Raw genomic sequence first — 13,783 nt, 5'->3', positions numbered from 1 at the left:
TCATTGGACGAGGCTGTGAAGGGAATTTATGTACCAGGTCTGGGAGAGAAGGCAGCCTGGAGTCGGACTGGTGGGCCTTACCTCTCAGGTCTAGTGGAGATGCGAAGGCCCTGAAGGATTTAGAGGCATGCTCACGCCCCAGGAGGATGACTCTGGTGTCTGTGGAGGATAGTCGCTTAACCTATCTACCTCGGTGTCCTCTATAAGATGGAGATGGTAATAATAATAGCATCTACCTCCCAGGGTTGTTGGATCAAATGAGGTAATAAACCTAAAGCATTTTGTAAATGCTTTAAAGCACCATGTAAGTGCTGGCTATTATTATTAGCATCTAGTTTTAAATTTCTGAGGTGGTACATTAGTTTGACTGGAGCATAGAGTCTTATGAGTAATGTGAGATAGAGCTGGAAGGGTAGGGTAGCACCAAGTAGTGCAGGTGAACATCAGACAAAAAAGTTTGAATTTGACTTGGCAGGCAGTAGGGAGCCACTGAAGGTTTTTGAGCTAAGGCATAAGATGACCAAATATATTTTTTTAAAAATCCTGGCAGCGGGTCAAAGATTAGCTCATGGAGGGAAGACTTTTAGGGGGGCTGTTTCAGTAGTTTTAATGAGGATTTGACCAGCGGTAATGGGAGTAGGAAAAGGGTGGATATGGCTTTAGATTTGGGTTATCTCTATTGAAGGTGTGATTGAAGCTGGGAGTACATGAGATTGCCAAAGGAGAGAGAACAGTGAAGGCCAGGGAAGACCCACGTGAAGAGGGGCCAGCCAGGAAGACAGGTGTGATTAGAGAGGTAGGAGAAGAGCAGGAAGATTGTGCCATCTCTCATGCCCACATCCAGTGAGAGTGTGAGTGAGTGAGAGAGTGAGACTGAACCAACATCAAAACCTAAGGGGGGCAGCTAGGCGGCGCAATGGAGAGAACATCGGCCCTTGAGTCAGAAGGGCCAGCGTTCAAATCCGGATTCAGATACATACTAGCTGTGTGACCCTGGGCAAGTCACTTTACCCCGATTGCCTCCAAAAAACAAGAAGCCAAGGAATCTGTAGGTTGATTTAAAAAGCCTTTGGATTTGACAATCGGGGTCATCAGTGACCGTAGCAATTTGAGCGGTGTTATGAGGGCAGAATTCCAATTCCAGGGCATTGAGAAGAGGGTAGGTAATAAGGGTTAGGGTAAAGGCATTGTTTGTAGACCACATTCTCAGTAGGTTAAGCAGTCAAGGAAGGAATGCAATGAGATGTTAGCTGAATAGTTAGGATCTAGACAAAACTATTATTTGTGATTCAGGGAGCCAGTAATGAGGGAGAGATTAAAGATTGGTGAGACAGAGAGGGGAGACTGCTGAAGCAGGGCCTTGGGGAGGAGGTGGTGGTAGGGAAATGAGGTTAGTGTGTAGCAGAAATATCCAGAAATCTCCTGTGGGAGGAGAGAAGCAATGATGTTAAGGCTTAAGGTTGAGAAAGCTCACATCACATGAGTTGTATCACTTCAATGGAGTGTTAGCCCTTCTGCCGTTTTTATGTATTTAACTTGGCTCATCTCCTCAACGTCTTTATCCCTCCATCCATCCAGGGCAAGGTTAATCTCTAGGCTTATGACCTCCTTTGGCCCATGATTAACAGCTTTGGGCTCAGAGCTGCCCGCACCAAGCAAGGCATTTAAAACTGGGCCATTCTTGCTTGGGTCACCGGCCTCCCTGAGCTGCTTTCAATCAGCAAGCATTTATTAAGTGCCCACTGTGTGTGCCGGGCACCATGTTAGGCCGTAGAGACATAAAGACAAAAATTAAACAGTCCCTCCTCTCAAAGAGTTTACATTTTATCAGGGGGGACAGCAAGTGTGCTTTTATAAACATGGCAGCAGGTGCACCAAGCACAAGGTGATGTTTGTGAAGGAAGCAGAAGCCGTTTATGGAATCGGGAAAGGTCTCAGGGTGGAAGGTGGTGACTGAGCTGAGCTTTGGAGGAAACCGGATTCTAATGTAGGCATGAGGAACATCCAGGGCAAAGACTTGGACAAAGAAGATGCAATCTTGTGTGTGAAGAACGGTGAGACGGCCAGTGTAGTGAGAAAGAGCAGGAAGGCTGGACCAAAGAGGGTATGAAGGGGAGTGATGTGCAGTAAGGTTGGGAAGACAGGTTGGAGCCAGGTTTTGAGAGGGCTGAGATTTCAGCTCAAGCCTCAGGTCCCAAATCCACTGTTCTTTCTAAATAGAAGTTGATCCTAGAATATCAAAGCTGAGAGAGAGAATCTAGTCCAAACTCCTCATTTCATAGGGAAATGCACCTCGGGGAGCTGGGTCATGATTTACCCAAGGTCACACAATGGGTGAGTGAACTGATTCCCAACCTAATAGGGTTATAATTTTTTGAAAAATTAATTCACTTCTGAGCTAGGAAGTGCCTTGATTAGAGAGCTTGACAGGTAATTAGAGAATTGCCCAAATGAGACTATCAGAAAGACTCCTGAAGAATAATTCATGGCTCTGCCCTGTCCTGGCCATCCTAGTATTGTGACCTCACGGTTTTTCAGCTTCCGCTTTCTATGCCTCTCTGGCCACACATAGGTTGTGTCCCCTCTTTGACCTCACCCTCAAAATTGCAATTCAACCACGTTTTCTTCCACTCACCCTCCTCCGCTTTCACTCTCATGAATACACCTTTTCACCCTCATCACTAAGACTAAATATAGAATCACAGAATTTCAAAGTTGAAAGAGAGCTCAACCACCATCTAGTTCAGCCTGTCCCTCAAAAAGAATTCTGGCTACCACAGACCTGACAAGTGTTCATCCTTTGCTTGAAGACTTCTGTGGGGGCAGCTGGGTGGTGCAGTGGATAGAGACCACCGGCCCTGGGGTCAGGAGGACCTGAGTTCAAATCTGGCCTCAGACACATGACAGTTACTAACTGTGTGACCCTCGGCAAGTCACTTAACCCCATTGCCTAGCCAAAAAAAAAAAAATCTTCTGTGAAGGGAAGCCCACTAAAGAAGGAGACAGCTCTTTCTGATTTCTGGACAACTCTGTCTGGTTGTTAGAAAAATTGTTTTTTCTGACATTAAGCCTAAATATACCTCTTTGCGGCAGTGAACAGGAGTTCCATTGCTCCATTCTTCTGGAGCCAAACAGAATGAGTTGAATCCCTTTTCCATTGGCAGTCTTTCATAAACTTGAGGATGACTATCCTGTCCCCACTGAATGTTTTCTTCTGTAGGCTAAATTCCTTCAACCAGTCCACTCAAGGCCCTTCACCATTCTGGTTGCCCTCCTCTGGGCATTCTGAAGTTTATCAGTGTCCCCCCTATAATGCGGTGCTCAGAAATGAACACAGTTGTGGTCTGACTGGGACAGAGTACAGAGGGACGATTAGCGTACTGTGTGCCAGGCGCTGTGCTAAATGCTGGCGATACAAAGGCAAAACTTAGCAATCTCTTCTCTAGGAGTTCATAGTTTAATGGGGGAGACAATGGGTAAACAACTATGTACAAACAAGCTATAGACAGCATAAATAGGAGATAATCAAAAGGAGAAAGGTGCTAGAATTAAGAGGGGCTGAGGAGGTGCGATTTTGACTGGAACCTGAAGGAAGCGAGGGAAGCTAGAAGGTAGAGATGAGGAAGGAGAACATTTCAGGCGTGGATGACAACCACGGAAATGCCCGGCATCAGGAGACTGAGTGTGGTGTTTGAGGAAGAGTAAGGAGGCCACTGACTTGCTTGAGAGCATGTAGGGGGGTGTTGTACGATATAAGAAGACTGCAAAGGCAGGAAGGACTCTGAATGCCAAAGAGAGGGTTTTATATTTGATCCTGGAGGGGTACCGAGTAATCTCTTCCCCCAGCGGCAACCAGGTCTCCAGTCACCAAATATAGCGAATGATTTAGCTTCTAACTTCACTGAAAAGATGAGGCTCTCTAAAGTGAGGTCTCATGTATCTTCAGTCTTCCCTTCAATAGCTCCTTCCTACGTGTGGAAAAATGCTCTCAATTCTGAAAATACCTTTGCTCAGCCCTTCTACCATCACCTGACTCCTGTCCCATCTACTGTCCTCTCATTCACTGATAAATTATTTTTTTAACTTTATTTTTTTTACTTACTATTTTGTTTCTTCCCCCAATTACATATAAAAACAATTTTTAACATTCATTTTTATTTTAACCTGGAAAGACTTCCATGCACTGATGCAAAGTAAGTGAGCAGAACCAGAACATTGTACACAGTATCAGCAACATTATGCAATGATCAGTTAGGATAGCCTTAGTTCTTCTCAGCAATACAATGATCCAAGACAATTCCAAAAGACTCATGATGGAAAATGCTATCCACCTCCAGAGGGAGAACTGATGGAGTCTGAATACAGATCAAAGCAGACTATTTTTACTTTTTTTTTTTTGCAGTTTTTTTTTCCCTTTTGTTCTGTTTCTTCTTTCACAACATGACTAATATGGAAATATGTTTTAATGATTGTATATATATAACCTATATCAAATCACTTACTGTCTGAAGGAAGGGGGAGGTGAGGGAGGGAGAAAATTTAGAACTCAAAATTTTATATGAAAAAAATGAATCTTAAAAACTGCCTTTGGGCAGCTAGGTGGCGCAGGAGATAGAACTCCGACCTTGGAGTCAGGAGGACCTGAGTTCAAACTTGACACATGACACTTACTAGCTGTGTGACCCTGGGCAAGTCACTTAACCCTGATTGCCTTACTGGGGGAAAAAAAAAAGGGGGTAGCTAGGTGGTACACTGGATAGAGCGCTGGCACTGGTGTCAGGAGGACCTGAGTTCAAATCCAGCCTCAGACCAAACACTTGATACTTACTAGCTGTGTGACCCTGGGCAAGTCACTTAACCCCCAATTGCCCCTCCCCCCAAAAACCTGCCTTTACCTGTAATTGAAAAAATAAAATACTATTTAAAAGAAAAAAAAGTCTTTTTTTGAGTTCCAAATTCTCTTCCTGTATCCCTCCCCTCCCCATCTCATAGAGAAGGCAAGCAATTTGGTGTAGGTTATATACATGCCATTCACTGATAACTTCTTGAAAAAAGTTGTCTATACCTGGTGCCTCCTCGACTTCCCCAGCTGCTCTCTCCCTCCATCACTAAGACCACCCTGTCCAATGATATTTTTTCAGTCTTCAGCCTTCGTGACCACGCTACCAAAGTTGAGACTGTTGACCACCCCACTTACTAAATTTTCCCTCCTTACTTGGCCTTCAAGATGCAGAACCATAGAATTTGAGCTTTGGAAGGGACCCCAGTGGCTTTCTGGCCCCATGCCTCATTCTTTGGGTTTTCTCTCTTCTAATCTCCAGTCAAATCTAATTCTTCTCTCTGCCCCTCCCCCCCAACATAACATCGCTCTTCCTGCCTTTTCCTTGGTTTCCCTTAATCCTATTCCTTTTTTTTGGCTTTTTTTTTGTGAGGCCATGAGGGTTAAGTGACTTGCCCAAGGTCACACAGCTAGTAAGTGTCAAGTGTCTGAGGTAGGATTTGAATTCACGTCCCCCTGACTCCAAGGCCAGAGCTCTATCCACTGCTCCACCTAGCTGCCCCAATCCTATTCCTTTTCCTGGAATGTCTTCTCCCTCCCTTTTACATGCTGACTTACTCTCTCCTAGTCTCAGTTTCTGAATTTGTAAAATGGAAATAAAAAACCTAATGTGTTATAGTGGTGACTCTTTTTGTGTATAGATTGGACCAGGGGGCAGTGAGGTGTTGTTCAACTCTGAAACTGTGATAATGATGAGTGTATGATATAGATGAGTCAACTCAGGACCCCAGAAATGGAATGGAGAAATTACTTTTAACAAAATCAAATTAAATTTTGTTAATTAAATAAAATCAAAATAGAATACAACATAGATAATTTCAATTTGTGATTTGCTGAGTCAACATACAGCCCACAGGGATGCGTTTGGCCCCATTGCCTTATAGTACCTGCTTCATAGAACTAGCAAATGAAGGTGTATGTAAGTGCTCTGTACACTTTAAGTAGAAACCTAGACATATCAGGTGCTTGTTTTCCCTTTGATCCAGACCTGTGATTTCATTGGTAGAGAAAGGAAACTCCCTCCACCAGTGAGAACCAATACCTGCTCTGCAGTTTATAGAGTGGAAAGTTGCTGAGGCAAAGTTACCTTGAGAGGGTAAGTGACTAGGCCAGGGTCATACAGCCAGCGTGTCAAAGGCCACACTTGAACCCAGGTCTTCCTGACCATGAAGCCAGCTCTTTATCCACTCCTCTGCCATACTACCTCTCCAGATATTATAATAAAATTCCTATTCATCCTTTGAAACCCAGCTCCAAAGCCCCTTCCTCCAGAAAGCCTTCCCTGGTCTATGCCTGGAATAGTCTTTCTCCTCTTCTCTATCTTCTCCAGTCCCAGCTAAAATCCTACCTTCTATAGGAAGCCTTTCCTATTGCTCTTATTTCTAGTGCCTCCCTTCAGTGAATCCTATTCAGTTTATCCTGTTTGTTGCTTGTTTGTGCGTGGTTGTTTGCATGTTGTCTCCCCCGTTAGATTGTGAGCTCCTTAAGGTTGGGGAATATTTTTTTTCTGTCCCCAGCACTTAACACAGCGCCTGGAGTATAGTAGGTGCTTAATAAATGCTTGTTGACCTACTGATCCATTGGTCAGTAATGACCTTGCCCCCTGACCTCCCGTAGTGCTCTGTTTCCTCCTCTGTCATGCACCTAAGCCCACATTATTAGGACACACACACACACACACACACACACACACACACACACACACACACACACACACAGAGTCATGATCACACGACCATTACTGCTAAACAGGATTTGAGACCTCAGTTGGGCTTCAGCTTGGTGGGCAGGTGGGGGAGTTTATTCTACAGTATGACAGATATACACAGGTATGTGTCCGAAGATGACTGCACTCCCTTTGGTTTTCCAGTGGCTCGAGGACTCTCTCCCCAGCCGTGGCACCACCCTCCTCCCCACCCCCCAGTTACAGGCTATGTGACCACTGCCCTTGGCCCAAGAGCCCCAGCCCTCTGCCGTCTCATCCCCATCTGGGAAGGGGAGCCCTGGATCTGGACAGCTCTGGCCTGGGTATGCCCAGCTCTGGATGGGGGAGGAGGGGGTACATTTAAATATTCACACAGAGCTGAGGGGGAGAAGCCTGAACTGCTGGCCTGAGTGTGGACGCTTCTACCCCAGAATGTCGGTGACCAGTCTATCCTGTAAAAGGGACTGAGGCTAGGAACCTCCCTCTCTCCATCCGACGTGTCCGGAGGATGGAGAGTCGAGAGGAGAAGAAGAGAGGGTGAAGAAGTTTATCTGGATGTGGGAGCACAGGGGGAAAAGTCTGAGGTCCAAGGTAAGAAAGAGGCCCTCGGATCTCTCTGGGGTCTGCCTGATTCTTCTTTCCCCTCATGGCTCCTTCATTTGGAATTTCCCAAGATGCTTGGCCGTAGACTACCAGCCCGCTGACCCCCTCATGTCCTCTGGGCTGGGGGACTGGGTATCCATCAAAGGGGATGGGGTGACCATTGGGCAAGGGAAGCAGGGCCCACCCCCTGTCGCTCTGGCCTGGCTCAGGGCCCCTTGATGGTCCCGGGTTCCATGAGGCGGGCAGAAGCATAGGCCGAGGCCCCAAGGCAAGCTGCAGGGTCACAGTAGCCTGGGAGCCCCACGGGACCAGGCAGGCCTGGTCGACCTGCCTCTCCTGGGGCACCCGGTGATCCACGGTCTCCATCTTTGCCATTGATGGCCTGGCCTGGCCGGCCAGGAAGTCCTGAGTTTGGGGGAGGGAAGAGAACATTAGCATCCCATCAAACCCCAATTCAATCTTCTATCTTTTGTCCCCAGATTTCCAACCACTTTTAGGACATCCCATTGCTCAGAGGGGGAAAACTGAGGCTGTGGACACCACACAAGAACAGGACCCTGCCCAGGTAACCTGCTTGGCCGGAAACTTCTCCAGGATTGAGCCGGGGTCTCCTGAAATTTTCTAAGTGGCTCCTCAAATCTGGGCTGTGGCAGAGGTGGTCATGAAAGAAAAAACTACCTCCCCTGCCCCTTAGAGCTCCTCCCCAACTGCCATGTCTCCACAGGTCCCCTCCATTCCCACCTGATCCCACTCTAATGCAGAGTGGCCAGGCCTTTGCCTCGGGGGTGGTGGGGAAGGAAAGGAATGAGGAGTGGGGTGAAGCCGGCTGCTGTCCCACCCTTGTCACTCACCTGGGATTCCTGGAGGCCCCGGCTGCCCGGGATGCCCATGACCCTCATCCCCTCGTTCTCCTTTCTCTCCGCGTTTCCCTGCCAAGAGCAAAGGAGGCTCTCAGAGCTCGGCTCCCCCTGCCCAAGGCCAGCAGGGAGGAGCCAGGAAGGAGCAAGGCCAGGGCCAGAGGAGAGGTTCCGAACCCAGGGCCCTGTTTCCTCATCAGATGATGTCTCTCCCTTCCAAGTAAGAAGCCCCAGATGAGCCTTGGAGGAAAGCTAGGAAGGAGAGCAGGCAGCTGGGGGAGGGGGGTGAGGAGGGGATATGGGCACCTACATACAGGTGCCCCAAAGCATAGCAGGAGCCCTCCATCCAGCATGCCACTTCTGTGCAACAAACATGTTGTTTGTTGTTATCATTCCCTTTTTTATGGTGTGCAGGCCAAGATGGCCTTAGGACAAGTAGCTCTACTATTATCCTTAGCAGTCTTATTGTCACTATTTTTTTCAGTAAGCATTTATGAAGCCCCTGCTATATAATATATATGCATGTGAGTGGGGGGGGGCACTGCGCTGGGTGATAGGAATACAGGTACAAAAGTGAACCAATTCCTGCCCTCTAGGAGCTTATATTCTACAGGAGGATGCAACATGCTTACAGAGAGTAAGTACAGGATATATACAAATGAATACACTGGGGTTTTGGTGGGGAGGCATTAACACCTGGGGAAATCAGGAGAGACTACTTGAATAGCACTCCAAGGCTTACAGAATGCTTCCTCCACAACAACCCTGTGAGATAGGGAGAGTAAAGGTTGTTATCCTTGTTTTTTCAGATGAGGAAACTGAGGCCCCAGTAGGCCATATGGTAGAGCCAAGACAAGAACAATCCAGGTCCTCTAATTCCCTCAGCACAGTGCTGGGCACAAAGCAGGTTGTTGACTGATTGACTGCCTCTGAGTCCAACACACCTGGCCCTTCCTGTGCGCCTTGGAACCAGTCCCAGCTCCCAGGCTCCTTGCAGGGCCCTTTTGCTTACTTACCCTTTGGTCCTGTGTTGCCGATCTGTCCCACAGCGCCAATGATACCAGGGATGCCTCGGGGGCCTGGGTGTCCGTGTGGCCCTTGCTTACCCGGGTACCCAGGAGGGCCCGGGGGACCTGGGGGGCCCATTCCTCCTATGCCACCCAGGGCCTCTCGCTTGGCACTTACTGCCACCTCGGCCAGTTGTTCTGGAAAGTAAGGAGAAGAGGAGGGTGAGGAAGCTGGTGCTGACTTGACTTGGTGTGGGCGATACTCCAGATCACTGCCCCCATTAGACAGGGGAAAAAACTGAGGCCAAGAGAGGGGCAGAGACTGCCCGACAAGGCCTTTGCCCAAAGGCACCTCGTCAGATCCTTCAGAAAGGGGCCCTATAGACCATGAAGGGGGAAGATGATGGGGATGCCTGTTCTTCTTAAGGGCCTGCAGATCCCACGCAGTCATCCCAGGATCAAATAAGGAAAAATTTGTAAAGTGCCTTGCACACTGCCAGGTACATAGTGGGTGCTTTATAAATGCGTGCTCTACCCCCTTTCCCTCTCACTCACCCTGCAGCATCTTCAGTACCACATCTACGATGTGCTGGTCACTGGTGTCCCGGCCCTGGAAGCCCAGAACAAATAAGTAGGAATGAGACACCCCCTGGTTCTGAGGGCCTCCCCAAACCCAACCTCAAAAACCCAGGTAGTCCTTACAGCCTGGGCTCCCAGAGGTCACGGGAAGCCCGTACTCCAAGGGAACATCCCGCCCCTCCTGCTTCCAGGCCTGGCTCCCCTGATCCCCATTGGATTGTGTTTCCTGACGGCAGGGACAGCCTTCTTTTTCATATTGGTATCACTAGTGCTTAGCACAGTGCCTGGCACACAGTGGGTGCTTAATAAATGTATATTGACCAGCTGACTTCAGTTCCTCATGCTGTGGCTCAAACCCATTCCTGGTGTAGATGCTGCCAAAGTGGAGATCGGCCGGGACGCAATGTCTCTCCCAAGATGGGCTTGCAGGATGTGACCCAGCCTCTCCAGTGATCGCCAGGAATCTCAGAGACAAGTTCTGCCTGGCCTCCTCTATCACTCTCTAAGTGAGGTCTTAGAGAAGGAATATTGGCTTTGGCCTGTTTCTCCTCTACCTGCAGCCCAAGGATGAGGGAGGAACTCACCGCCACGCCTTGTCTTCCAGGCAGACCTGGGATGCCCCTTTCTCCAGTGATCCCCCGAGGCCCTGGGGGTCCTGGGTAACCCTGCACTCCAGGGGCTCCTGCATCCCCCATGGGACCAGGGAAGCCTGTCTCCCCACGAATGCCTTGCTGTGGTAGGGAGAAGAGGGTGGGGCCCACAGTGGGAACCGTGGGAAGGAGAATAAAGTCAGAGTAGGCATTAATGTATCCCTCCACTCTCATTCCCATCCCCAAGACTTGGGGGAAACAAGGGAGAAAGAAGGGACAGAAAGAGGGGAATGGAAAGGATGAGAAGATAAGGAAATTGAGGCCCAGAGGTGAAGCAATTGCTCAAGGTTATCCTTACTCTATGTGTGACCTTGGGCAGGTCACTTACCTCTCTAAACCTTAGTTTTCTTATCTGCAAAGTTATGGCGTTTGACTAGAAGTTCTCCAATGCCCCTTCTAGTTCTAAATTCTATAATGGTAGGGGGAGAGAGGCAGAGGAAGAACATGAAGCAGGAATGTGCTAGTAAATGTTTAACAACCAGCTCCTGGAAAAAATATTTACACACAACACACTTTTAAGTTTAATTTGCGTTATTAACATTTTCTCTATCATTTTCTTATGTCTAGACAATCAACAAAACAATGAATTGAGCCCAGATTTGTAGTGTTTGCCAATTTCTGATGCATAACTGCTCATACTGAACATTTAACAACTGGCTCTAGTAAACCATTTTGAGCTGGTTCCAGCATATCTCTTTATGCAGCCGAAGTATAGCGAGCAGAAGAGGAAAGAAATGAGAGGAGGGCATAAAAAGGAAGAAAAAGGAAAGACAGAGAGGGAGGGAAGAGGAGCTAGCAGGATGGGTAGAGAGATGGTCTGATGGTCACCCACCTGTCCCTTGGGGCCTGGTTCTCCAGACTCTCCCTAGAGGGAAACAAAAAAGTCACTTTTTCAATGGGAGCCATGGGGACCCTCTCCTGGAACCACTTCCTCTGCCCCATCAAACTTCCTTTTCAGAGCTGGGCCACAGCTTTTGACATTTCAGATCCCAGGGCTGAGACCTGGGTCTCCCTCTGCCCTTGGGGATCTCTCAGGGACCAGCCATGTCCTCGGACCTGCTCACCTTCTCTCCTTTCTCCCCAGGGAGACCTTCCATACCTGGATCACCCTGTAGAGGAAAGACCCAATCAGGTGGCAGACAGGACAGTAGGAGAAGGGAGTAGAAGGAATTGGTGCCAAGCTAAGCCTTACTCCCACCTCTCCTAATGGCTCCATTCTCCATGGAGTCTCTCCCTCCCTCATTTTCCCCTTCCTTGGGAGAGCCCTATCTGAAAGTGGAGGTGAACCAGGGGCCTACCTTGGGGCTGCATGCACTAAGGTACTTACTTTGCTCCTCCTGGTGGCAGCTGGAAATATTGCGGTGAAAGGAATCAGGGCCCCTCTGGGTCCCATGCTAAGAGCTATTAAGCTAGTTCCAATCTCTCTTCCTCTTTACGGTTCACAAAGCATTTTCTTCATGAACCATATGAGGTGGGCAGTACAAGTATCCTCGTAAGTGAATTCACTATCCTCAAATAGTGAATAAATTCGAAGTAGAATATGAAACTCAGGCCAGGGAGGGATTTTCCCATTGTACCATGCTGCTTATCAGCTGTCATGGTGGCAGATAGGGTACCCAAGGCATCCAGAACAGCCAGGGTGCAATAGGTGCAGCACTAACAGGTGGTAAGAGAAAATGGGACAAATAGAACTGGACTCTTACTGCCCAGAACTGACCAGGGAGTCCCTGAGAAAAGGCACAGACTGGCCCAGTCCTTCTGCTACCCCCGCCTCTCCCCTCCTGTGCAGGTACTCACACTACTGCCTCTGGAACCGATCTTCCCTGGGAAGCCCTGTTGGAAAAGCAAAGTGGGGAAGGGGGTAATCCTTGATCTCTGGACTCTGCAAATCACCCCAGTCTCCCCAGCTTGGTACCTTCCCCCACCATACATCCTCTGGGAGGCCTCTAGAATCTCCTGAGAAGCTCAGGGTCCCTCCTTCTGTTCCCAGCCTGGTTTCTTAGCTCCCTGTCTCCTGTCTGGGATCCTGACTCCATCCCTGCCCCACAATCTGTGCTCCTGGCCTCTGGCTTCCCCATTGTGTCCCCATGTTCTTGGACCCATTTGTTACCTTGTTTCCTTTGACGCCTGGCAGACCTTGGGGACCCGGGATCCCTGGAGGCCCCTGTTCCCCCTTGGCACCCTGAAGAGAGAAAAAACTCAGTGCAGAGAATGGGGGACTCTCAGGTCTCGAGGCCATGTAAAGGCCCATGGTAAGAAGGTCTGGGGTGAGGGTAGAAATGAGCTGTAGAAGACACCCCAAAGGCCAGGTGTGTTCTCCTTCCTCTTGCTCCCGCTACCCTGGGCTGTGCGTCATGACTGAATGATAGCCCTCCCTTCTCCATCCTCCGGCCCACGCAGGGTTCACACACTTACAACTCTGCCTTGTAGGCCTGGCTGCCCCACGGGCCCTCTCTCGCCTTGGTCACCCTGAGACGATGGAACAGAGAGGGTCATTAAGGAAGCCAGAGAAACCCAGCGCCACCCAACCTCTCCCACCCCAACCACAGATGCAGATGTGGCTCAGCAAGGCTGGGTAGAGGGACCCTGCCTATGTCAGGTCATCTTTATTCTCACGGCATATAATAGCAGTTCTTTTTTTCTATTGAAGCGTACTGAATCCTTTATGTATACTCTATCACCTGCTCCCCAAAACAACCCTGGGAGGGAAGCAGCACACATGGTGTTATCCAGTTTTATGGATGAGAAAACAAACCCAGAGAGGTTAAGTACTTTAGCCACATGGCAACTAAGGAGATGAGTCTGGCCTTGGACCCAGATCCTCCAAGGCCCCTCCCAGGGCTCTGTCTGCTAGGGAGCCTCACTCCAGGGGGCTCTAGACAGAGAAAGCCACCTCCCTAGAGACACACAGCAAACCCTCAGGGGGGAAACGGGATCTTACAGAACCCTCCCAAGGAGAATTTAACCACTCCCTTCTTACCTTCAGCCCTGGGATGCCCTGAGGGCCAATTTCTCCTTGAGGCCCAGGTTCACCCTGGGGGACAGAGGTGGGGTGCAGTTAGTACCGCAGGGACTGCAGCCCTGCCCATGTGCCTGGGATACCTTACTCTGCCTAATGACAGAATCACTGGAGCTGCAAGTGACCTTGCAGGCTATCGGGCCCAATTCCCTCATTTTGCAGATGAGGAAAAGTGAGGTACATGCAGATTAAGTGACTTGCCCAGGGATACACAGCTAGTAAGTATCTGAGGTAAGATTCAAAGCCAAGTTCAGCATTCTATCCACCTCCTCCAGAAAGCCCTCCTGGATTAATTAGGTAAGGG

General features: G+C 49.0%; 1 protein-coding gene and 1 long non-coding RNA gene across 3 annotated transcripts in view; one reads left to right on the top strand and one right to left on the bottom strand.

Moving 5' to 3' along the window:
- The first annotated feature begins 6,048 nt into the window (after nt 1-6,048).
- Nucleotides 6,049-9,327, top strand: LOC114044829. 2 transcript variants are annotated; one of them, XR_003569302.1, is made up of 3 exons: nt 6,049-6,155; nt 6,930-7,355; nt 7,847-9,327. It is a non-coding gene; the product is annotated as an uncharacterized LOC114044829 (long non-coding RNA). The 2 variants fall into 2 exon arrangements; XR_003569303.1 differs by lacking the exon at nt 6,049-6,155 and having other exon boundaries at nt 6,997-7,087; nt 7,196-7,355.
- COL9A2 (collagen type IX alpha 2 chain) overlaps nt 7,340-13,783 on the bottom strand; it is a 27,253-nt gene continuing 20,809 nt past the window's right edge. The window contains exons 22-32 of the mRNA XM_027864518.1: nt 13,441-13,494; nt 12,876-12,929; nt 12,571-12,642; nt 12,258-12,293; nt 11,525-11,569; nt 11,293-11,325; nt 10,395-10,541; nt 9,787-9,841; nt 9,241-9,429; nt 8,219-8,296; nt 7,340-7,772 (exon numbers count right to left, since the gene is read on the bottom strand). Of these exons, the coding sequence (XP_027720319.1) occupies nt 7,573-7,772; nt 8,219-8,296; nt 9,241-9,429; nt 9,787-9,841; nt 10,395-10,541; nt 11,293-11,325; nt 11,525-11,569; nt 12,258-12,293; nt 12,571-12,642; nt 12,876-12,929; nt 13,441-13,494 (963 nt within the window). The 3' untranslated portion in view covers nt 7,340-7,572. The remainder of the gene's footprint in view (nt 7,773-8,218; nt 8,297-9,240; nt 9,430-9,786; nt 9,842-10,394; nt 10,542-11,292; nt 11,326-11,524; nt 11,570-12,257; nt 12,294-12,570; nt 12,643-12,875; nt 12,930-13,440; nt 13,495-13,783) is intronic.

The sequence above is a fragment of the Vombatus ursinus genome, unplaced genomic scaffold (genome assembly GCF_900497805.2).
Source record: "Vombatus ursinus unplaced genomic scaffold, bare-nosed wombat genome assembly UNPS02014775.1, whole genome shotgun sequence".
NCBI lineage: Eukaryota > Metazoa > Chordata > Mammalia > Diprotodontia > Vombatidae > Vombatus > Vombatus ursinus.
This window is presented reverse-complemented; position numbering and strand designations above follow the sequence as displayed.